Source organism: Suricata suricatta, chromosome 1 (genome assembly GCF_006229205.1).
Source record: "Suricata suricatta isolate VVHF042 chromosome 1, meerkat_22Aug2017_6uvM2_HiC, whole genome shotgun sequence".
Lineage (NCBI taxonomy): Eukaryota > Metazoa > Chordata > Mammalia > Carnivora > Herpestidae > Suricata > Suricata suricatta.
In genome coordinates, this window is record NC_043700.1 from 189360901 (window position 1) to 189385859 (window position 24959).

Consider the following 24959-nt stretch of genomic DNA (forward strand, 5'->3'; position numbering starts at 1 on the left):
TGACCAAGTCAGCGGAGCGCTGACGCCACGTCACAGGCGCGTGCACCATCTTGCCTACAGGACCCCAGAGCAGCTGGATGCTAGGAGTCCGGCTCCGAGACGCATCTGTAACAAAGCCCACGCTCGTCACTCCACTACAAACCCCTAATAAGCAGAAATAGTTGGTGCATACGGCTCAAAAATGTTTGCTACCCGTGGTCTTTTAAGTCACTGAGCTTTAAGAAACAGGACATCTCCTGACTTTTTCCAGGAACTAGAATTTACTACAATAAAGCAGTGGTTCTCCAAGTGTGGCCCCGGGGCCAAGAGCACAGCACAGCACCGGGGAAGCTTGTTGGAAATGCAGCTTCCCGGGCTCCATGCAGCCCTTGGGACTCAGAAACCCGAGGTGGGGCCCTGTTGGGTGTATTTCCATCTGCTCCCTGGGGGGTTGTGAAGCCCGCTGCGTGTTTGGCACAGGCTAGAGGGTTGTGGTGCCCTTCTTTTGAGGCTGGCATTTAGGTCTCCAGATTGGGAATCCTCCGAGAGGCACAGGATGGAGTCTTGCTGGCTGGCGCCCAGGCATCTGCGGGAAAGGGATGGTAAGAGCAGCCGGCAGTGGCTGAGGGAACGTCATGTTCTGGGCCATGCGGTGGCTCTCCTGCGTTCGCACAGCCCTGGGAGCCCCAGGTTAGAGGTGAGAACACTGAGGCTGAGGCAGGCGGGGTCATTCAGCCGGGCCAGGGGGCTGGCAGAGGGCGGAGCCAAGGCTGGAAACCAGGCCGTCCCAGGTCCGGATGCCAGCCGCTATTGCCTGCCCGGCTGTAAATGACTTGTTCAGGTACCAGTTCGCTACGTTGCTTCTGGGGAGAAAAGCAAGCAGAGACACCTTGCGCTTCCCTAGATTCCCACCTTCAGAGCCCCCTAACCTCAGCGCGTGTTTGCCTGCCTTTGCCCCTTAGCGGCTGTGTGACCTCACCAAGTCATTTAACCTCCTGTGGCCCTAACACAGTACCCACCTACCGGGTTCAGGCACTGCCCTACAGACCTAATCTCAGGCAAACGTGTTTAAGCACTTCTGCACTCTGCCTGCAGCTCCTGACCAAGGACCCCGAGAGCCGTCTGTCCAGCCTTGGTGACGTCCAGAGCGCACCCTACTTGGCCGACATGAACTGGGATGCGGTGTTCGAGAAGGCACTGACGCCCGGCTTTGTGCCCAATGTGAGTGGGGGGCCGCCCAGTGCCATGCCGTCCCTCTGCCGGGCCCCTGCTCTGCTCTGAAGGAAGACCCAGGAGCTGGCCCTGGAGGCCCCTGCTGGCCGCGGCCACGTGAGCTCCGAAACGTTCACATTTCAGTGAGGTTTAGTGTGTACTTGGACCTCATCTGGGAAGTTTCTCTCCTTGTAGAGGTCTTCGTGGGCACAGAGCCTTCTTTCTGTGATTGCGTCACACTCACCGTGTGCAGCAAGCACCCATTCATCCTGCCGCCCGCCTCCCCACCAGCCCGGGTCCGCTGAGCACTTATATACCCGGCCACTGTGTGTGGTTTGAGGTGACTGGAAGGAAAAGTCTTGGTGCCTGATGTCAGGGAGCTTGCAGATGAGAGCAGGGCTCCTCAACTGGGCTGTGGGGGACACTGGTGCCAGACGATTCTTTGGTGGGGGAGGGGGGCCATCCTGTGCCTCCCTGGACCCTACCCACAGATACCGGTAACATTCCCAGACATTGCCGGGCATCCCCTGGGGACAGCTGCCCCCTGTTGACAGCCAGTGGGCTAAGGGTTTGTGCAAACATTAAGCCAATACAAAGGCACATTTAGTGACCCAGAGCTGGGTCCTGGAGGGACAGTGCGGGCTCCCCTGGCCGGAGCACAGACGTGGGTTGCTACCACCTCTGTGGCCTCAGGTGGCTAGGAGTGGGGTTCTTCACCTAAAATGAGACAAGAGGGATCCATCCCTCGCTGGGGTGGAGTAAACGCCAAGAGGCCTCCAAAGACTGGGAGCAGGGCCTGGCGCTCAGTGAGCCCTCCGCACACACGGCTCTCGGAGTGGCAGCTGCAGCGGTAAACCCGCCGATGGCTGGTCTGGGCTCGGCTCCTCGGCTGGCGCCCTCAGCACGCTCGCTCTGGGTGTGCCAGAGGAATACACCAGCATCCGCCGCGGTCCTGCCCCGCCATGCTCTGGCCAGATGGACAAAACCCAGGGATCTCCAGGCGGCCCTCTGCACGGGGCACAGATGGCCTCGAACACCTCCCTGTTGCCACGTGAGCCTCCCGGAGGCTGTGTGCAAGACGCCTGGTGACACTCGGGGCCGGCGCGTGCGATGCCTGCCAGCCTTTGTAGGCCTCCCCTGCTGCTCTTCCCCAGCCCCATGCAAGCACACTCTTACACACCCATACGCACACGCACGCTCACACTTATGCACACTGGTGTGCACGCCCCCACGCATACATCCCCACGTGTAATCCCACAGTCGTGCACACATCTGTGCACACTCAGGCACACTCTCACTCGTGTGTATCCTTACACGTGTGCATGCCCACGTGTGCGCCCTCATACACACTCATGTGCTCACCCTCACACACACTCACCCAACGCATTTTGAAATGGAATTATTAAAAATGATCCCTATAGAAGAGGTAGTCCTGATCTGAGAATGTGCGTGTGATAAAGTAAGTGGATACGGCAGATGGGAAACTGAACTGGGAACCCTGGCCAAGCTGGAACCTTCCTGGGAAGGAGCGGGGTGAGGAGGAGCGTGGATGTTCAAGGGGTGGGGGGGGGATGCGGGATAAATGAGCCGTGTCGCCGTGAGAACGTGTCGCTTCTCTTCACCAGGGGGGAATTGGAAGTGGGGCACCCACATTAATCGTTACTTGTTGCACCAACGATGGATTGAATGAGTGAAGACCAGAACACCCAGAGATGGGTGGGACCACAGCCAACCATTTGCTTTTCCCACTTGCTCTCAGAAGGGGAGATTGAATTGCGACCCCACGTTTGAACTTGAAGAAATGATCCTCGAATCCAAGCCACTTCACAAAAAGAAGAAGAGGCTGGCCAAGAACAGGTCCAAAGACGGCACAAAGGACAGCTGTCCTCTGGTGAGCGGATCCTCTGGAGGGGGGAGGGGAGGGATCGCGGAGCCTGGTGAGCACCAGGGAGGGAGGGAGCTTCCAGCAGCCTCCACATCCCTTCCTGTGCAGTCACTAAAATGCTGCCTTGATCTAGTGGCTTTTCACAGCACAAAACTGAAAGAACAGGGGCGCCTGGGGGGCTCAGTCGGTTAAGTGTCCGACTTTGGCTCAAGTCATGATCTCATGGTTCACGAGTTCAAGCCCCGCATCAGGCTCTGTGCTGACAGCCCAGAGCCTGGAGCCTGCTTCCGATTCTGTGTCTCCCTCTCTCTCTGACCCTCCCCCGCTCATGCTCTGTCTCTCAGAAATGAATAAACGTTAAAGAGAAGTTTAAAAGTGGCACCTGAGTGGCTCAGACGCTTAAGCATCTGACAGGGACTCAGGTCATGATCTCACAGTTCATGGATTCGAGCCCCCTCATAGGTCTCTGTGCTGACAGCTTAGAACCTAAAGCCTGTTTGGGATTCTGTGTCTCTGTTTTCTCTGCCCCTCCCCAGCTCTCTCTCACTCTCTCTCTCAAAAATAAACATTAAAATAATTTTTTTAAATACTGAAAGATTTTGCTGTCTATGTGCACATCCGTGCATGTCACTTACAGGGGCACTGTTTCCTAGGGCAGGAGCCTCCGGTGTCTCTAAGCAGGATTGGGGGAAGAAAAAGCCATGCCTTGTGGGGTTCCCATGCTGCACCGTGCAGTCCTGGGTGCCCTTTGGAAGGACTCTGTGCTGTGGAGGCGCGGGGGTGTACCTGGACTTCCGTGGCCCCGGACATGTTGGCCTGTGCGCACCCCTGTGCTGTCTCCCAGGACAAAGTATCACCACTTGGTGACTTAAAGCAACAAAACGTGCTCTCTCACAGATCTGGAGGCCAGAAGTTCAAAGTCAAGGTGTGGACAGAGCTACGCTCTCTCCCAAGGCTGGAGGGAGGGAGGGTCCTTCGTGCCTCTTCCAGCCTCCGGGGGGGGGGGGGGGGGCACCTTTGTCATCTCGCGGCTCTGGTCCCATCCCTGCCCCCTCCCCACGTGGTGCTTTCCTGTCTGCATCTCTGTCCCTTCTCACGGCCTTCCTGTAAGGACACCAGTCATCGCATTCAGGGCCCATTCTGCTCTAGGATGACCTTGAAGACCCTGTTCCCAAATGAGGTCACGTTCACTATCACCAGGGGCTAGGGCTCCCTCACATCCGTTTGAGGGGCACGATCCACCCAGAGCTGCTCCATCCTCCATAAAAAACATGTAAAATTAGATTTTACAATCATATTGGTGTGAAGCTGAAGATAGCTTTCCCAGCTAAATGTTCTTTTTTTCTGTTTATTTTAACAGAAATTAATGTATATGTTTCATTAAAACATCGTTGTAGCCCCTCAGAGTGTTCCGGGCCCTACGCTTGCTGAGCCAAATGCAGCAGGCGGCCTGGAGCGCACCTGAGTGTGTGTTAACAAGGCCCAGGAGGCTGGGGTGGGGATGGGTGCTGCGCAGCCGTGTGGTGTGCAGCCGGCACTCGGGCGGCCTCTGGGACGAGCGCTACAGAACATTCGTCCTTGAAGAGGACACGCACCTGTGCAGGATGCTCTCGAGGTTCTCTGGCCCCCACCATCCCCCACCCCCCACCATGCTACTTCTTAATTAGATCCATTCCATTCTAACGTGACTTTTAGGTTGGATGTGATGACTTTGAACTGAGATGGAGACGAACAGCTCCATGGGCCAGGTTCCCTTTGGCGCAGTCAGGGCTGCCCTGGGCACGTAGCTCATGCCCGGCCGCCAGCACCTGCAGCCCCATTGAGACCGACCTCTGCTCATCATCACCTCTGCCGTGACGCCCTGGATGGTCCTCCGTCATTTACACTCACCTCTCTGCTCTCTGACAGAACGGACACCTCCAGCAGTGCTTGGAGACCGTGCGGAAGGAATTCATCATATTCAACAGAGAGAAGTAAGTTCTGCTCCGGCATCCACTGGGCAGAGCCCATCCCAGATGACGCAAGGGCTCCTGGGAGAACCGTGGTCCCTGACCCCCCGGAGAAGCCAGCCATGGGGCTGGAAGGGAAGCAGCAGGTGGCCCCGAGTTCTCATCCCGCCTCTGCCGTGTGAGCCAGGTGCCCGCTTCACTTCTCTGGGCCCCAGGGTCTTCGCAGGAAGTGGGGGAGCCGCGCTGAGCGGGCGCACAGGGAGGCTGGTGCAGAGGGGCAGGGAGGCTCTCCGACAGTTCGGTGCCCGAGTTCTGGATGGAAATCGCCCCGGGTCCACCACCACCAGAGTGACCTGTGGCGAGTCCGCGCACCTCACCCAGCCTCACTGTCAGCACCCACGAAATGGAAACCCCTCCCCTGCAGTGTGGCTGTTGGAGGATTCCGTGAGATTGTGGATACAATGCCTGACGAGGTCGGAGTCCTGATGCAAAGATTGCTCCTACTGTTTTTATTTAACGGAGCGAGCTGGTGTGGGCTGTACAGGACCCTGGCATCACGGGCTGGCAGGGGCCAGAGCAGCACCAGGTTAGGCAGGGCTTGGGTGCGTTCTGAGCAGCCAGCGTGACCACGGCCCATCAGCAAAGATGCAGACGGCTCAGCCTTCATCCCGGCACGCTGCTGTCAGGAGCTCATCCAACTGGGACTGGGGGGTCAGCGCAGGATTTGGGAAGGGGTGGGCTCGTGGGGTGGGCCCTGAAGCCCTACACGCAGGACTGGCCTCAGACCTGTCCCATTTGACCGACACTGAATGAGGCCTTGGGCTTGGAGAGCCTATCAGATAAGTTTCTCACCCTCCAGGGGAGCCAGACGGATAAGTACCAGCTCGCGCCCTAGGCATCACCGGGACCGCGACACATTCGATCCCAGCAGGTGAGAGCAGCTGACGGAATGCCACAGAGGGCAGCCCGGGCAGTGGCTCTCATGGCAGGTGCGAGTGTGTCCCGGAAACTTCCCAAGGTGCCATGCCCGCTGAGTCCTGAGGGGCGAGGACGGGAAGGGCATGGAGCCCCAGGAGTGAGGACAATACACAGAAAGGCAAAACATAGGGACAGCGGCTGGTGAAGGAGTTTGACCTCCCAGAGCATCATGGGGGTGGGCGTCGTGAAAGGTGAGGGGCTCCGTTCAAGATTGCTTGGATTCCGGCCAGCGGGCTGCTGGGCAGGGCAGGGCCCATTCTGCATGGGGTGCTGGGACAGGCAAAGGAGCAGCAGCCTCTCATTTGTCCTGGGCGGCACAGCTCTCCGACTAGTGAGCGGGTGCTCAGGGGAGCCCAGACCCGCACACCAGGCCAGAGCAGGCCTCACCACGGGGGCCCACATCTGTCTGGTCCCCCTGTTCTGGCCGGCAGGACGCTAAGGGCCTCGGTGACCACAGTCCCTCAGACCCGTGGAAGGTGGCAGTCGACATGTGGGTGCTTTACGGTCCAGCCTAGAACCCTGGCCCCAGGAACTTCTGGTCAGACCAGCTTGGGCACATTGGACCAGGGCCCCAGGCAGCCACGTTCTGGACCCTTCCTCCATTCAAGCACGGACCGAGGCGTCCTCAGAGGGCAGCCGATGGCAGACGCAAGCCTGCAGAGATGCTGAGCGGTGACAGACCCAACACGTCGTGCTGCACTGTACCGTGTCCAGGACACGCTCCATCTGGAATCCAAAGAGGCCAAATGATTCCCTTTTCAATGAAAATGGAAGTGAGGTACCCCTCCTTGGGCTATTCAGGGGTCGCATCTGGCTGCTCTTAGCAGAAACACCCCCATATAGTGGCTTCAACCAGTAAGATGTTCTTTCTCACGCAGAAGAGTGCGTTGATCAGGGAAGTAGAGTAGGATTGCCCGGCCGTGCCGAGGACCCCTAAGAGATTTGGGTCATGCATTTAAAGTGAGGCTGGCACAGCTAGCAGAAGTTGGCAAAATAAAGAAAGAGAGTAGAGCCGTTTTCCTGATGGGGCAGGGGTGCAGCGGGAGAGTCCGGCATGGGCACGTGCGGAAGCAGGAGGCAGGAAAGCAGAGGGCTGGCTGCAGGGGTTGCTGTGGGCCTGGGGTTGGACCTGGGGTCTCTGCTGTGCATCCCTGGCTCCGCCCACCCCCGCCCTCCCTGGGGGCCCGAAGGCTAGCTCCCCGCTGCTGTGTATGCGGATGATGGGCCTGGCTGTGTACCCCCGGGACACTGCGTGAGCCCCGTGTGGACCCCTCCGTGTCCAGCCCCTTGCCCACTCCACGATGAACGTGGGAAAGGGGCCGCGTTGCATCCACGGCCGCCTGCTCTGCCACGGTTCTCATCTGTGCACGCCAGTCCTGTGAGGAGTCCGTTTGTGAGCACAGTGTGCCCTGACCAAGAGTGGTCCTTTAAAAAAATATGTTTTAATGTTTGTTTAATTTTGAGAGAGAGAGACAGAGTCAGCGCAAGCAGAGGAGGGACAGAGAGAGAGAGAGAGACACAGAATCTGAAGCAGGCTCCAGGCACCAAGCTGTCAGCACAGAGCCCAACGCGGGGCTCGAACTCACAGACGGTGAGATCATGACCTGAGCCGATGTCGATCGCTTAACCGGCTGAGCCCTCCAGGTGCCCGGAGAGTTTTCCTTTTAAACCAAGAAAATGATGGGACCCATGTGTCGCCCGCCCCATTCCGAAACCCTGTTTCAAGCCCCTGCTATGTAGGCACATGAGCAGCTGGAACATTGAACTGTCCGATCCGGCATCAGCCAGTGGCAGGTGGCCTGACTGGGTAGGAGACCCTGAGATGCGGAGCTGGGCTGCCCTTCACACTCCCGGGGGCCTCAGCGGCCTCAGCAGCCTCCAGCGGCCAGCGGCTGTCCACTTTCCTTCTCTGCAGACCAGGCCGTCGGCTCACAGCGCACCGGGCCGGCTCTGTGTGCGGAGTCTCAGGCTGCCGGGGTGCCCATGGCTGCGAAGTGAATCCGCAGGAAGCGCCATGGTCACACGAGCGCATGTCACAGTCCCCGGGGAGAGGTCAGGGAAGCATCCATCTTGGGCTCAGGTCATGATTTCACGGTTCATGAGTTCGAGCCCCACGTCGGGCTCTGTGCTGACAGCTCAGAGCCTGGAGCCTGCTTCAGATTCTGTGTCTCCCTCTCTCTCTGCCCATATCAGAGTAAGGGGTCCCGCAATACAGTAGGACTTGCGTCCTAGAAAGAAGAGGCATGGACACAGGGAGAAAGGCACATGGAGATGGAGGCAGCAGCCACAGAAGCTGGAGGGAGGCGGAGGGGAGCCTGGAACCAACCTGGCCAGTACTTTGATTTCAGACGCCCGGGTTCCGCAGCCAAGAGGCAATACATTTCTGTTGCTGTAAGCCCCCCTCCCGTGCCCCCTGCCCCAGACGCTAGGGATGTGTTACAGCCGCCTTAGGACACGGACACAGTACCCTCTGAGTCAGAACCTGAGAGAATAGGCCTGGCGAGCTGCATTTCAACATGTTCTTGGTGTCCTTCTGATTCGTGCTTTGAGAACTTTTGCTAAGAGAGGCCGAGTGTGCCCAGACTGGGCCTCTTCCGGTTGGTTCTGAGCCGGCCACAAGAATCCCGATCTATCACTGCAAACCTTCCCACCGGCTGTCTCCCCTGCTCTGGGGTTAGCTCTCACGGGCTTCGGGTGCGCCGAGAGCCTCACCCCTGCATGGCTGCCTGCTTCATCGGCCAGATCGAGCTCTTGAGCAGAGAAAAGGTTCCCCTCCCGCCATGTGACGAGGAAGCCGTCCTCAGCATGCGACGCGCAGGGACGCGGGCATCACCAGCTGCTGGAGGAGATTCTCATTCAGCCCTTTAACAGACATGCCCTAATGTTGGCCTGGACCCTGAGATGCTGGCGTGCAGATGTGCACAGGCCACCGCGGGGCCGTGGAGGACATGCCCCAGGTCTGACCTCTCTGGACTTCAGTTTCTAAACCGAGAGCAGAATTAAAATTAGCACTGCCTAATATTCTAGAAGCACAGCGTTATTGCTGGTTTATGGTTTCATCGGGCCACGCCAGGGATTTGAGGGCCTGGCTGCTGAGGCTCCCAGGAGTTTGAGAACTGCACCGCGGGTCCTGGCCACCCATTTCTGGCCGGAGCCTTGAGCACAGTCTTTCCAAAAGGTCTTTTCCATGGCGTTTGGTGGAGTTTTGCCAGGTAAGGAGCCCCTGGTGAGAAAGGAGTTTCGGAAGCTGAATTTTCCATCTGTGTCCTCTTGGAAAGGAATCAGCATATTTAAAATCACACGAAAGCCACGTGTGGAGGCCCTAAAAGTGTTATATTTTTTTAAAAAATGTGATGCTGCGTGTGTTGTACTTAATAATACGGCGAATGATGATCCGTGACCGTGGTATATGATGTTACGGTTTCAGAACGTGTTTCTTTAATCCAGATTGGTCAACCTCGGCCCCCATCGACCTTTGATGGCCACTGACATGGGCTGTTTGGTGTGGGGACTGCTCTGTGCTTTGTAGGATGTTTGCCAACACACGTGGCCTCTGCCCTTAAGACTCCAGCGGCACCTCCATAGTTTTGGCCGCCCACACTGACCCCAGACCCTGCCTCATGTTCCCCTAGCAGGCAAGTCGCTCCCCTTGGGAGTCACAGCTTTACTCCTTACTTTCCACACTTTTCCACATAGGAGTATTCCCAATGTCTGCTGCTCTGAACTGGGATACGAAGGATTTGAAATCTAATCTTCCATCCCCTGGAATTCTGGGCTCTTTCTGCTGTGTGTGTTTTCATCTAGCTCTTCCGGAGATGTTTACTCAGCATCTCTCGGGAGTTGGATGCAGGTGGACATGGCAGGAGCAAGACCCTGTTCTCATGGGGCTCACGCTCTGGTGGAATGAGCTTCAGGACCCGAAGGGAGGGGTACTTCCCCTAAGTGGTGTCTTTGAGGCGTCTCTCCAGCGCGTCCGGTGGCTTGCATGGAGCGGATGCCATGACGGCACATTTTCATTGGGCACCTGCTCGATGCGAGGCCGTCTGTACATGCATCTTGTGACCAAGTTGCTTTACTCCCCGAAGGAGCATGGGAAGAAGGGCAGACACAGTGAATTAAGGGCACGTGGCTAAGAGGGCTGGGAGGCCTTGGAAGTCATCAGGCTGCAGAGTCCAAGGACTAAGTCAAAATGCAAAACGGACCATCGCTCTGCACATTCAATGTTGAACAAGGAATTTCCACCAGCTCTGTAGATGCTGGCCAACCCAGACATTACAGGGTCAAGATCGTACAAATGAACATGACAGCAGTCTGTCCTCCTGTCCCATCCTGAGAAAACACAAGAGCGATCCACTGCAGGCTCAGCTCAGGACGCAGAGAGATGGACAATCCAAACGTGATTAAAGTTGGGCAGAGCCTCCAGGGAGCCCCTCCCCGCCCTGCTAGGCGGTGACATAGGGACGCTCTATTGTGGCCTCGAGCCACTGTGGGGATGGAGGCAAAGAAGCATGAAGTTATGATTCATTTCAGGCTCGGGAACTGCATGAATGGGGCAGTCCCTGGCCCTGCTGCCCTCTGGGCTGTGAGCACGGGGGCAAAGTGGGATGGAGGAATCCCAGTCTCTCTGCGCCTCGGACTCCGCATCAAGGGCTGGCGTTGACTTTACAAGGTCTGTGCCATTCGCAGAGGACTTTGACTCCCTTCTGATTTCTTCCCCACGAGGAAGGCAGGAAAGGGTCGTGGCTTAATCAGTAGAGGAGGAGCCCTTCCCCCTGCTTTGCTAGGAAGAGGTGAACGTCAAGGACCCCCTGCCTTCCCAAATCAAGGCCAGTGTTTTCCGGTTCTCTCCAATCTTTGAGATTCCGACTGGATGGTCCAAACATCATTTAGAGGTGAGCACAGACAGGAAAGGGAGCCAACCAAGAGTGGAGAGCACCTCTCTTCTAAACCGTGGGGCAGGGAGAGCACCCTGTAGCCATTTGCTCATGCTCCGTTCTCATCGCGGCTCTATTCATAGGATTTTTTTCTACCACAGAGAAACAGATAAATGCTAACTTTGGCTCCTGTGGCATCTCTGAATCTCAGAAGAGTCTCGAAGCTTTACTGAGGCAGAGGAGAAGAGCACCGGCGATCGTGTTAGGCCTTCTGGGATCGCTGCCCCATGAAGCAAGCTTGCGCTTTCCCAAAGCCCAGGAAGAGGGCCAGGGAAAATCAGCTCAGCGACCTAGATCAGCAGGAGGAATTTCAGCCACGACTGAAGACGGCCCAGCAGGTGCTGGGATTGGAGAATCCTGAGAGTTGCCTGAAAACTCTAGATCAGGAAATCACACTTGCGTCAGGGCCCTCTACTGATCTTGGGGTGTGTGGGTGATGCGGTCCACTGAGCGTCTGACTCTTGATCTTGGCTCAGTCATGATCTCACGGTTCATGGGTTTGAGCCATGTGTTGGGCTCTGAGCTGATGGTGTGGAGCCTGCTTGGGATTCTCTCCCGCCTTCTCTGTGCCCCTCCCCCCCAAGTGCTTGCACTCTCTCTCTTTCTCAAAAATAAATAAATAAACATTAAAAAAACATTAAAGGGCTACTGATCCTGACACACTGACCCCAGCCAGTGAAAGACCCCGGAAACTACATCATGGAGGGTGTCCAGTGGGCTAAGGGGTGACACACGGTCCCTCACAAATAACTCCGAGTCCACACAGCCCTGTTTCTCTTAGAAGCAGGTGCTCTCGCTGGTGTGCTCAGACTTCAATTATTTAAATTCCTCTCTTCTTTCACCTTCAATTAGTTCTCCATAGTAAAATATGCCCATTTTGTGTGGGAACATTTACAGGTCCTATTAAATCCTTTGTGAAAGGAGGCTGTGTATAAACTTGAAAAATTATAAATAGGATCTAATGGCCTGCTTTGAAGTAAACATTGCTGTTGTTTTAATCCTGGCCTAATTTTCTCTGTGACATCTAAGAATCTCACTGCCAGCCAATTACATGAAATCATACTTTGTGAATATATTGAAACCGTGTTATATGCCACACACGTGCCTGGTGCATTTATATTTCATCTAAGGTAAACCTCACCATAACCTTGATTTGTAAACATCAACATCTAGAGTCGAGGAGTCATTCTGGTCAGTAGTCAGTGCCTTACAGAGACGGGATCCCACATAGTCTGTGGTTTCTTAAACTCAGGTTCCTTCAACTGATTCTCACCTTTAATTTTTATAAATGTCGAACCTTTAATTAAAATATCCAAAGGAAACAAATGAATGGTATCACTTAGAATGCATGTAAAAAACGGAGTATACACAATAAGATGGTCTGAAATAAGTGCTTAGAGGCATTTTCTGCTCCTTAATGTTAATTCCCTCCACACTGAATCTAGCTCTGTGCCGCCCTCAGGATTCTTATGAAAAAAAAAATCCTCATGTCCTCCACCTGAAATGCCTCCTTTGTAGGTTGCATTGTGTCCCCCGAAAGGATATGATGAAGTCCTAACCACCCCCCAGTACTGTATCTGAAAATAGGGTCTTTGGAGGAGTAACCAAGTTAAGATGATGTCAGACTGGATTGGGGTGAACCATGTATCCAGCGACAGGTCTTTCTAGGGGAGGGACATTTGAAGACAGATGTGGCCACAGTCCGAGGGTTGCCAGGGATCACGGGCAAACACCGAAAGCTGGAAGACACAAGGAAGGATTTACCCTCAGGCCCCTGCAGACACGTTGATTTTAGACTTCTGGTCTCCGGAACTTCGGAGAATATATTTCACCCCGTTGCCCGTACTTCTCCAGGTAGCCATGAGAAACACATCACACCTTCCAGGGACCAATCAAGGCTCCATGCCTGGTAGTCATTAACCCTTGGATTCTCCCAAATTTTAACCAAAATTTTAGTGCCTATTAGTCTCAGAAAAGTTATTTTACAAATAGTGCAAAATAAAAGTTGTAGCGAGTTTGAAAGGATGGACATTTGACGTGTAAATGAATTAGTGACATTTTAATACGTTTAATAGCCATACACATATGTGCCATTGCTTCACCTGGAAATAGGTGGCCCTGGGAGATCACAGAGACAGATACTAGCGTAAATGGCAAATTCTCAGAGACCGTCATGGCTGCTAGGGCTGGAGATCAAAAGCAAAGTGCTTGGAGGCTCCTAGTTGGCTCAGTTGGTCAAGAGTCCAACTCTTGATTTCAGCTCAGGTCACGATCTTGCATTTCATGGGTTCAAGTCCCAAGTCGGGCTCCACACTGACAGGGAGAAGCCAGCTTGGGATTCTCCCTCTCTCCTTCGGTCTCTGCCCCTCCCCTGGGCGTGCTCTCAAAAGAAAGAAAAAAGCAATGGCTTAGGTGAAACGAGACTCCTGCTCATTCCCCCTTCCAGCGAGTCCTGCTTTTCGGCACATTGAGGTCATTTTCTTTTATGGTAAACCAGTTCTTTCCACACAGTGGAAGACACAGTGGGGGGAGCTCGAGCCTGGCAGCTCTACCACCAAACTCAAGAAAGCAGACAAGAGAGGAAGCTGAGGGAAAGTCACCAAGGATAAGTTTTTCCAGATCTCAAATTCAAGAATCCCAGGAAATGGCTCTGATTGGTCCAATTGGGTCAGGTGACATTCCCTGGACCAATCAAGTCTAGCCATTGGCGGAAGACTCAGATTGGTATTGCTTACATCAAGTGCCTGCCCTTACCCAGTTAATAGCTAAGAGGAGGGAAGTGAGGTCTATAAAAAGGCATCAGCTCCTGTCCCAACCTAGTTGTGCAAAGGTAAACTAAGGGCAGTGCTCTCCAGTTGGAAATTGGGTTGATAGTGTAGAGTTAATTGAGTCCAGGAGAGGAGAGAATGCCAGGTGTTGAGGCAGATGTTGAGGGCTAAGGCAGATGGTCCCACCTGGCTTCCCATCTGACCTCTTCTACTTCTGGGCGTATGAAACATGCTGACCGTGCATGGATGGGGGTGGGGACGTTAAGTGGACAGAAAGGGCTGGCTGCCCAGGCAGAGAGGTGAGCAGCCCCAAGGTGGACCCCTCACTCAGGCCTCTCAACTGTCAGAGTTCATTCCTGTTTGGAGCCACAGTTTCTCCATGGCAATTTTGCAACTCAGAACCAGACTGAGGCCCCTATTCACCAACAGTCCAGTGTCTGGACCTCCAGATCCCCTCTATGAGCCTACACCCGACCTCAGTGGGTTATAACAATGAGGGTTTGTTTCTTATTCACACCATGTGTCTATGCAAGGTCAGTGGAGCGGGGGTGGGGGCGGGCTCCTACATCCCCACCATCGTCCTTATCCAGGACCCAGCCTGAAACAGTATCTCTGAAACATCTCAGTGACTGAGGAAAGAGACTCTGAGAGGGTCTGGCATCACCACTGCTCCAGGCTGTTGGTTGCACTCCTACTCATACTCATTGGCCCGAGGGAGTCACGCAGCCTGCCCAGCCCCAAGAGCCCAGAAGCGAGATCTTGCCAGGTGCCTGGAAGCGGGAAGATCAGAATGTTTGATGAATACCATTAGGGACTGTCCTCCACTCGGCTGCTGGCTCAGGCCTTTCTTGTGCACGGAAATCAGTGAGGACCCAGCGAGTCTCACCCGTCAGCTAACTCAGACACAGAAGATCAGCCTCAGCTCTAGACCTAGAGAGAAATCTGCTCACCCAGGTGTGCAGGAAGAAGCATGTGGCTAGGAAGGCGGGAAGAGCAGAGTCCTCCACCTGAGCCTGGGCCCAGGCCTGGAAAGCAGTGGGGTCTACTAGGAGCTGCTATATCTTGATGGCCCTTTCTCCTCCTCACCGGGGGCGCTGTTGATTCTTCTCCAGAAGATAGATGCAGGCATTAAATGAGGAGGTGTCGAATGAGAACACACCCAATACATCTCACTCGCCATCGCTCAACGACAAGGCCATCCCTTCCCCAAGCCCGTCTATTTTCAAAGGGGTGGAGAGAGGGCGAGGATAGTAAAATAATCCGATCCATTTTGCTATCTCACAGCCATGGTGTAGTGGACTCCTTCCAAAGACGCCCTCAAATACATTTGCTTCAGGCAATAGCAAATAAAACAGAATGTTAATGCTTCTGCCAAACGCTGTTATTGAATATGTGAGATAAGAATTGCCTATGAGATGATCTTTCCAGAAAGTGATGCGGTTTCAGAGTAGAACAGCCAGTTGCACTGAGTTTTTACATAAGGAAGAGACAACTTGTGGGAGACCAGAAAGATGTGGGGCTTTTTTTGCTTTTTTTTTTTTTCCAGTCCAAATCCTGGAGGAAATACTCCAAGGAGACTTTAGTTGGAAACTAAAGACTTTAGTTGGAAAATCCCTCTACTCGTGCAGTGGATTGGGACTTCCCGGAAGCCACCGTGTTTCCGCCTGGATGCTGGAAGAGAGCGGAAGAGGACCAGGGTCTCCTTAGCTGAAACAGTGACCTTCTTGCGTTCCCAGGTGCTCGAGGAGATGGCACGGGAAGGGCCTGGAGAATAGATGCCCCCACTTGAGTCCCTTGCTCCTGGGGTTTCCCACTGGCTAAGCTTGCTGAAGCCAAGGGCTTGGGAGCCTTTGACAAAGATCCCCCCCCCAATCAGATTCCCAGGCTCTGTGCTGGGCAGGGTGGATCTGGGGGACAATGGGAGATGGTCAGCCCAGGGATTCTAAGAATTGAAGACACAGAATAATTCCAGAAAGGACACCAATGTCCAAAGGGGAACAGCTATCACACAGGAGATTTCTCAGCTTTCTAAGGGTCTGAGCGATCTCCCCATGCTGGGGGCAATCTTGGAAGGTGGACGGCAGGGTTCTGCTAAGAGTCGTCTCTGCTAGGGATGCTAGAGAAGGAATTCTTGCAATGTACACACAGTGGCTTTCTTCCTTTCCATATCCACCTCCCAACCCCAACCCTTTGTTCGGCTTGGCATGTGCTTTCCAGAACTTTCCTGGAACTTCACCTCTGGTTTTTATGAACCACCGCGAAGCAGTATACATAATAGCTAAAAGCACAGGTCCTGGTCAGACTGACTGGTTTTGAATACTGATCCTTGCTAGCTTTGTGACCTTGGACCTCACGCTAGTGTGTCAGTCTCCTCATCTGAAAAATGGGATGTGAATGCCGACTTCCTAGGGTGGTTGTTAGGACAAGTGAGCTAAAACATGTTAAGTACTTAACCACGTCTGCTGCATAATCAGTCCACACAACACAGTGTTGGCTAATATAATTAATTATATGCAGAATTATCAGCCCATACCATTAAGTGCTGGGTCAAACATGATTTTGCCTTAATTTTTTTAATGTTTATTTATTTTTGAGAGAGAGAGAGAGACAGAGCATGAACAGGGGAGGGGCAGAGAGAGAGGGAGACACAGAATCCGAAGCAGCTCCAGGCTCCGAGCTGTCAGCACAGAGCCCAATGCGGGGCTCGAACCCACAGACTGAGAGATCATGACCTGAGCCGAAGACAGTTGCTCAACTGACTGAGCCACCCAGGCGTCCCAATTTTGCCTTAATTTTTTAATTCACACACACACGCGCGCACACACGCACACTAACAACCTGTCCCAACTCCCTCAGGAAAACAAGCTTCATGCGCGTTAACTCAGGTGAGTTGATGCCCACAAGGGCTGTGGCTCACTAGTCCTGCGAATGGCAATCAAGTTTGTGCCCAGTGAGGACACCTGTTCCTTCACTGAATTACCAGTGGCCTTCCTTCCCCTTTGGGATATTGACACAGAGCCTGCCAACCTGGGCAAACACCCTGCTAACGAAGGGTGAGCATTTATTCCTTTGTTTGGCCCACCCATCCTTCCGGCACATTGCTTGTGTGCTGGGTGCTGTGAAGACACAAATGGCCCTTTCCAGTGATGAGAGACATGTAACAAGACAGGAGACCTGGTTCTGGTCTCCAGGTCCATGTCCCGGGTTTGTGGGCCCCTCTGTACTCCGCCATGACTCCTGGGGCTGGATTCTCTCCTACTCAGCCGTTGTCCTGCTTCACCCACTTTCTGGGGCCTGGCCCTCGGCCACTCTGTGCGTACCCCATCCCAGTGCCCTCCACTCCTCCACTTCTTCGGCCCTGCCCCTGCCCCACTCAGGACGTGGCCTGCAGAACCATCTCTAGGGGCCTCCGTGCTGGAAGACGGTCATCAGAACGATGGCAGGCAGTTAACTTTTACTTCCTGATCCTCAGTTTCCCCATCTGTAAAATGAGAGTATCTCCACATTGTGATCATCATCGTCATAAAAATAGCTGCCCTTTGTAAAGTTCCTGCTACAGGACAGACAGATGGCACGCGGCGGTTCGTCTCCTCCCACCCCTGTGTTACAGGTGAAGAGAGGGAGACTCTTGAAGAGGTTGCGAGACCCCAGCCGCTTGGCCCGTGAAGGCAAAGCTGGGCCTCTGATTTGATTCTGCCGGGACTCCTGAGCCTGCGCTCTCCCAATGCGCCCCTTTACCCCTCCATCCACCTTCCCACAGAACCCAGGAAGCACACGCGTGGACACTAGTGGAATGATATCCATAGGTGTGAAAGCCCTTTCACATGGATTTCTTTTTCGAAGCTGACGGCCAAAACGGAGACCTGGCTCTGCGGTGGAGGCCCGGCCTTACCCACGGAAGGTCCGTACCGGATGGATGTTGGGTATTAAGCTGATTCCATCCTGCCTGTGTGAAATCGCTTGATCTGAAATGACTTTGATTGCTAACCATTTTATTTTACTCTTCTGAGATGCTTCGCCTTTGAAAAACACCTCCAGCCTGATTTATTACGAATTTTAATGTGTGTCCTCCTCTCCTTGGGTGAGGTTCACTATCCCAGACTGCTTCCTTCCAGCATCTAATGGTGGAGTTCGGGAGGTTGAGGGAACCTGTGTCTGTCACTTGGAATTCTGGCCACAAAGCTGACAATTTGATAAGTTGGCTGAGAAAATTAAATGTTCCTGCCATTGCGGATATAACCAGCCAATTTGCATCAGCAGACTTGAGCTCTTCCTAGTAGGATATGTAAAATCCTTTTTCATTTCTTCCCGAGTTACAGATGAAACCAGGCTGTGGGCTAGTCCTAGAAGTGGGCTCTCCGGGCCACGTCTGTAATGGTTTCGTATCTGTCTTGGTTCACGGATTCCTCTTTGAGCAGCATGAGCCTTTCTAACTCCTTCAGAGTGTGGGAAAATCACCATGCTCTCTTCTCTCCGGGTCCAGACTGAATGGCACAGGACTCAGTGGAAAGAGCTTGGGTCTTGGGGAATGATAGCCCTGGGAATCTAGCCTCCCAAAGTCACGTAGCTCGTAAGTGGCGCCCTGGGGACAGAAAAAGGCTCTCTAAGCACACGCCCCTGGTGCTATGCCACGCCACTTCTTTCCAGTGGAGACTTCACCATCGTGAATGTTCACTGCTTGCTCTCCGTCCTGCTTCACAGCCCCTTCCACTGTGAGACACAGACAGTGCTAGGGGAGGGGAGGGGGTGCATGGGTTGGTGGGTGGGTGAGTAGGTGGAAAGGTATTGAGCAGATGGGTGGATAGCAGTGATGAATGGAAATATGGGAGTAGGTGGATGACTGCATAAGCAGGAGGGTGGTGGTCGGATGGATGGACAGTAGATGAATAGGTGATAGATGCGGCTGGGGTGGGTGTGTGGGTGGATAAGGAAATGGGGGTAAATTAGGAAATCAACAGATCAGTAGATAGTGAATAGATAAAATGGCTGGATGAATAGGTGAATAAGTAGATACTTAGATGGATGAGGAAGCATGGAGGACATACTGATAGATGCGGAGATGAGCAATGGATGAGGTAGGTGGAGGGGTGTTTGATGTGTATATGGGAGGTGGGTGGCTGGATGGTCAATGGGTAAGGGGATGAGGGGTGGACAGGTAGGTGACAAGAGGTGGGTAGGTGGGGTTGAGGTGGGACAGATGAGTGGAAGTGGATGGGTGAATGGATGGGTGGATGGATGTGGGTGGGGTAGATGAATAGGCAGATGAGTAAATAAACGGGTGAATATATGGATCGGTGGGTAGAAAATGGACGGATGAGTGGGTGGAGGATGTGGGAGGAGTGTTGGTGGGTGAGCAGGGGTGCAGACATAGTTGGAAGAATGCAGGCTTTGGTGTCTCCCAGAACTGGAGTCGAATCCCAGCTCCATAGGCTCTAGGGGGACAGGGGGATGCCTAGAGAAACGTCCTACTTTATTGATTCAGTCATCTTGATTCACAGTGAATCTGATGGTAGGTTTCCTAGGCATGGCCCATACTTCATTGAGTTAGTGCTGTAGGGTCCGGTACTCATGGTCACAGTGTTTTGTGTATGACACTCCATAGAGGAGGGAAGACTTGAAACTGCTGGTTCTACTCTTGAAATAACTCTGGCCAAAAGAAGGGGCCAAAGTGCCTAACCTATCACGTCAGAGAGGATGCTGGTCCACATGGTAATGTTCTGTTTCTTCTACTTTCTGTGCCTCACTCATGTCCCTTTATTTCAGATCTCACTACCCCCATTCCATACAAATCCTTAGAGCCCCGCTCAAATGCTGCCTCCTGCAGGAAGCCTTCCCTGAGCCACACAAGATTTCCAAATCTGTCTCCCTCATCTGCTCCATTCTTTATAATGCAACTTCTGAAGTTTTATTTTGTGTTATAATTAGAGAAGGACTGGAGTCTAGAGACAGCCATGCTACCTGGGCTGTGTCTGAGCATTTAAAAGAAACGGTTCATGGGATTCATCTTTATCTTGTGATACACCTAGAGAATTATGTGGCGTTACAACTGTGAACAAGAGAGACCTGCTTTGGAAGTGTGGGCATCTCCCATTTAGTTTCTTAGTCATCTGAGTTTTCAAGTTTTCCCTAATTTTTATCTGATTTTCTTTCCGGAGGTGCCTGAGAGTGTCTCTTAGAATAGAGGGGAGGAGGGGCTCCTGGGGGGCTCAGTCAGTTTGGTGTCCAACTTCGGCTTAGGTCATGATCTCGTGGTTCATGGGTTCGAGCCCCGCTTCAGGCTCTGTGCTGACAGCTAAGAACCTGGAGCCTGTCTTTGGAATCTGTGTCTCCCTCTTTGTCTCACCCTCCCCTGCTCACACTGTCTCTCTCTCTCTCTCTCTCTCTCTCTCTCTCTCTCTCTTTCTTTCTCAAAAATAAATAAAAACATTTAAAAAATATTAGAATAGAGGGAAGGTTCCCAGGAAGTCTGGTCACCCCCTCTCCTCATACTAGACTCCCTGCTCCCCACACACTTTGCCCTCCAGACCCCAGCCCGCCCTCTGGGTTGCTGACACCTCCTTCAATAGGATGATGAATGGGAGTCCTGAGCCCCTGTCCCAGGTGTGCAGCAGCTGCCAGCCCCGGGGTGGGGGGGTGGGGGGGACAGAGACCGCACACCTGCTCCTCGGCCCCGAAGGTGGCCGGAGGGTAGGAGACAGAGGCCACCGAATCTTCCATCTTAACAATGCTGTGTTGTTGCTGATACTTCAGCATTACCTGAAGTGCTCACCCCAATGCTGACATTAATTGAAACACTAGAAAACCCCACTGAGCATGCGTGTGTGCCCACACACACAACTGTGACCTGTCCTTCACAGGTCTGCACTCTGTGGGGCAGAAGCGACTAATTTAAAAAGTAAATTCAGGGGGCACCTGGGTGGCTCTGTCGGTTAAGCATCCGACTTTGGCTCAGGTCATGATCACACGGTTCATGGGTTCGAGCCCTGCATTGGGCTCTGTGCTGATGGCTCAGAGCCTGGAGCTGCTTCCAATTCTGTGTCTCCCTCTTTCTCTGATCCTCCCCGGCTCACACTCTGTGTCTCTCTCTCTCAAAAATAAATAAACACTAAAAAAATTTTTTACTAAAAAAATTAAAAAAGTAAATTCAGGCTGACACCTGCATCCTTCAGAACAAAAAGAATTGTGGCAATACTGGGTGGCTCAGTCAGTTTAGCATCTGACTTTGGCTCAGGTCATGAACTTGCAGTTCAAGGGTTCAAGCCCCGCATTGGGCTCTCTGCTGACAGCTCAGAGCATGGAGCCTGCTTACAATTCTGTGTGTCTCTCTTTCTGCCCCTCCCCTGCCTGCATTCTGTCTCTCTTTCTCTCAAAAATAAATAAACATGAAAAAAAATTAGGGGCACCTGGGTGGCTCAGTCAGTTGAGTGCCTACTTTGGTTCAGGTCATGATCTCGTGGTCCATGAGTTCGAGCCTCGAGTCAGGCTCTGAGCCATCAGCCTGCTTCAAATTCAGTCTCTCTCTCTCTCTCTCTCTCTCTCTCTCTCTCTGTCCCTCCCCTGCTCGTGCTCTGTCTTTCTAGCTCTCAAAAATAAACATAAAAAATGTTTAAATAAAAATTTAAAAAGAGAGAATTGTAGCAATATTATGGTTTCCAGCTGCACAGTGGATGTTTGACACACATGCTCTCTGAGCCCTTAGCCTCCTGCCAGGTGAATGGTAGAGAGGGAAACTGAGGCCCAGGAGAAGACAGCAGTGACCCACGGGCCCGAGTAGCACGTGTGGAGGGCTGCATTCTCCCTGGTCTCAGGCTTCTCCCTCCCTAAAGGTCTCCGTTTTCCTTTTTGCCTGCACCATGCACAGAGTGACAGCTCTGGGACAGGGCGTGAACCTGAACTTGCAGGTCACAAAGAGAAGGATCTTGGGGGTGGGGGGGTGACCAGCTGTGAAGGAACGCAGTGCTGAGAATCACACCCCCCTTAGTTTGTCGTGAGCCATTTTGTAAGGCTGGATGCTCATCCGTTTGGATATGTATTTGGGGGGAAAGTGGATCCGTGGCCACTACCCCGTCTGGATGGCAAGCTCCGTGAGGACAGAGAAGACGACTTTGCTGGCCGGGGTCTCCCCTGCTCCCTGGCCCGGTGGCTGGTACATACGCGTGAATGAACGCTGGGCGGGGCTCGTCACCGCCACTGTCGCAAATCACACCCATGATCTCCCGTGGACCTCGCAGGGGGTCATAAGGCAGGAATCATTATCCCCATTTCACACACAGGGAAACTGAGGCTCTGAGTGTTAAGTATCTCACCGGAGTGCACCTGCCCAGGCTTTGACGCCAGGCCCGCCTGGCTCCAGAGCGCCACCTTCTGGGCCTTCGGTCGCTGTGCCTCCCAAGCCCGGGGAAGGCGCGGCCGGAGGGCTTCCCGTTGCCTCGTTTGCCCAAACGCGTCTCCCGGACATCTGGCCGCCACCCTCCGATCTGTGCCCCCGACTCAGGTGTGTGCTGTGCTTGTTTGCAGGCTGAGGAGGCAGCAGGGACCGAGCGGCCAGCTGCTGGACGCGGAGGGCCGAGCCGGGGGCCAGGCCCCGGGCAAGCTGCAGGACGGGCGCAACAACAACATGCCAGGCCACGCCTGCTCCGGGGGCTGCAGCAGCTAAGCCCGCGCCTGCGGCCCAGGAAGGGGCTGAGCGCTGCCCATCCGCCCACCGGAAGCCCTTCTCCGTGCCTCCGCGGCCCCTGCCTCACCCCTGGGAACACCAGATGCACAGAGAGCCCTGGGTTGGAGCTGGGCAGCCCGAGTTCTGGTCGCAGGTGCCCGACGGATTCTCCGTGTGACTTGGGACAGCCTCACTCTTCCTGTGCCTCAGTTTTCTGCATCTGCCAAAGGGGTTAACACAGCTCTCTGTCCCACTTCTACGAGGTTATTGGGAGAAACAGCTCTCTGTCCGCTAACTGCAAGGTTATTGGGAGAAGCCAAATAGGTAGGAGACGTGCAACATCTGTGACATTTACGAAATTGTTTACACGGGCAAAATGGAACCTTGATATTCGAAGTGCACTCCCATCCCGGAAAGCAACCAGATCCCCCCCCCCAACACACACACCAACTTTGTGAACATGGGAATGCCATTCCCAAATCCTGAAGCAAAACCGGAAGTGTCTTCGTTTGCCTTCTCCGGAAGGCCCATCTTTCTGACCCTCCAAGGTGGCCTGGCCACACACCAGCCTGGCTCCCTAGGTCTTGATGCTGTTGATGCTGCAGGTGAATGTCCGCCCCTACCCACAGAAGACTGCCTCCCCCCTGTAATTCCAGCAGGTCCCTGCCCCACACCCCACACAGGCGCAGCAGGTGGATGCCCTTCAGAAGGTCAAGTCGCTGACCATCATTTTGAGAGTTCCTCCCAAAACCCAGTCCACGGCCAAATTTTGAGTCCCCATCTCCCTTCTGGGGGTCTTTCCTGGGAAGGGTGTGAAGTGACCTCCTCAGCATTTGTCTTTAAGAGGGTCCCCAAATGCCACTGATGGGGTGGCTCTGTATCGAAGAATGAAGACGCATGGGTGACCAGCAAGTTCAGTCTCGGAGGACAGTGGACTCACACAAGGCACAAACCGCTGTGGGACCTGTCCAGGGAGCACTCTCACCCCCTGGATGGGGAGACACCAGAGCGCCGGCGGACAGACCTCGGCGTGGTGCCAGGCTCGCGTCCAGAACCCAGCCCTGCTGTTTACTAACCGGAAGACCTTAGGCAAACTGCATAATCACTTCTGTGTCATTTCCTCGTTTCACAGTGGAGACGGTGAGTCCGGCCTCGCAAGGCTGGTGCGGGATCCGGCAGCATCCCGTGCGTCACGTACCCAGCACACAGCACTCACTGAACGGTCGGCACGCCTGTCCACATCACCATCGTCGTTCGCAGAAACTTCCCCGTGTCACTCATTTGGCAGGTCACTTGCGTAGAAGTAAGTTTGGTGGTTTGGATTCCTCGAACTTGTCTTCCTGGAGTCTTGGAACCCCGTCCATCCCTGTGAATGTTCCACTGTTTTTATTTTTCCTTCCAACTTCCGGTTTTTACTTTTTACATCATCGATCCGTCTTCGGGGGCTGTCCATGTCATCTCTTTGACATCTTAAGAGACGTTGTAATGGAGGGTTTTCCATTTTTAATCTTAACAAAGGAAATGCTCATGATTTTCCTCCTTGGAAGCAAGCTACTCCACGATTATGTCGCCCACGTCGGTCCACTGTCTTTCACCCTCGTCATCCTCGTCCCCCACCGGCACTGTCCTGTTCTCTCCAGGAAATCACAGGGCTGCTCCTCCCTTCACTATGACCCGGGCAGCACTTAGGATTTCTTGCTGGGCTGAGTTCATGAGTTAGGGGGCAGGAGCTGGAAGTAGCCCAAGAGACGCTAGATTTCCTGGCTGTGTTTAAGTCGGTGTTGTTTCTTGTTCAGAATAAACTATTTCTTAGACCTTCCTTCCTACAACTTTGTTCTTATTCCGGGCGGGGAAGGGGGCCGTGTTCCTCTTAGAGTCAAAGGCTCTAGTTGAATTGGACACATAGAGACAAGAGAGGAAGGACACCACGTTGGTGAGGTGTTTACTCACAATGAAATCAAACTTGGTCACAATTTATATTATTATTATTACTATCATCATAATTATTTTACACTATAAAGGTGCAATCCGTTTATTAGAGAAAAAATACAGAAAGTTCTCCACCTGCCTCCCTGCCTTTGCCCACCCGGTGATCCCTGCCTGGGCTGCCTTTCAACTCCCATCTCTGCACATCAAAATACACACCTCTCCAGGTCAATTCTACCCCCTCCATGATGCTTTCTGGTCTCCTGACCGCACTGACCCAGGCCAGACGTAACCTCTCCCATGCACCTGCTCATGCATTTTCACTCACTGTCCCTTGTCCTTTGGCTCTGGCGGCCATTAATTGCACAATGAGGCTACTTTTGCCCATGGCTGACCTTGCCTTCAAGCCTCTAGGAGAGACCAGGTCTTACGGCTGTGGCTTGTCCCACTCTCCACATTCCAGTCCCAACTCTGCGTGGCTTGTAGGAGAGAATCAGTAATTCTGGAATGAATAGGATAAGAGCAAGCCTAATGCTAATTGGGGTGCAGTGGGCGAAGCTTTGCTTTGGGCATCCTCCTGTCTCCCATCTGGCCCCACTGCACTTCCTGGGATTTTTTTCTCTTCACTTCCCAGCATTCCCAGAAGCCGCCCTTCTCCACCCCCCACCCACC

The 24959-nt window shown here is 53.6% G+C and overlaps 1 protein-coding gene across 1 annotated transcript in view; it reads left to right on the plus strand.

Annotated features, from left to right (window-relative positions):
• The window catches only part of STK32B (serine/threonine kinase 32B), a 365585-nt gene extending 341398 nt beyond the window's left edge, over positions 1–24187 (plus strand). Inside the window, exons 9-12 of the mRNA XM_029952429.1 lie at positions 1075–1200; positions 2951–3082; positions 4985–5049; positions 22223–24187. Of these exons, the coding sequence (XP_029808289.1) occupies positions 1075–1200; positions 2951–3082; positions 4985–5049; positions 22223–22361 (462 nt within the window). The 3' untranslated portion in view covers positions 22362–24187. The remainder of the gene's footprint in view (positions 1–1074; positions 1201–2950; positions 3083–4984; positions 5050–22222) is intronic.
• Positions 24188–24959: the final 772 nt, after the last annotated feature.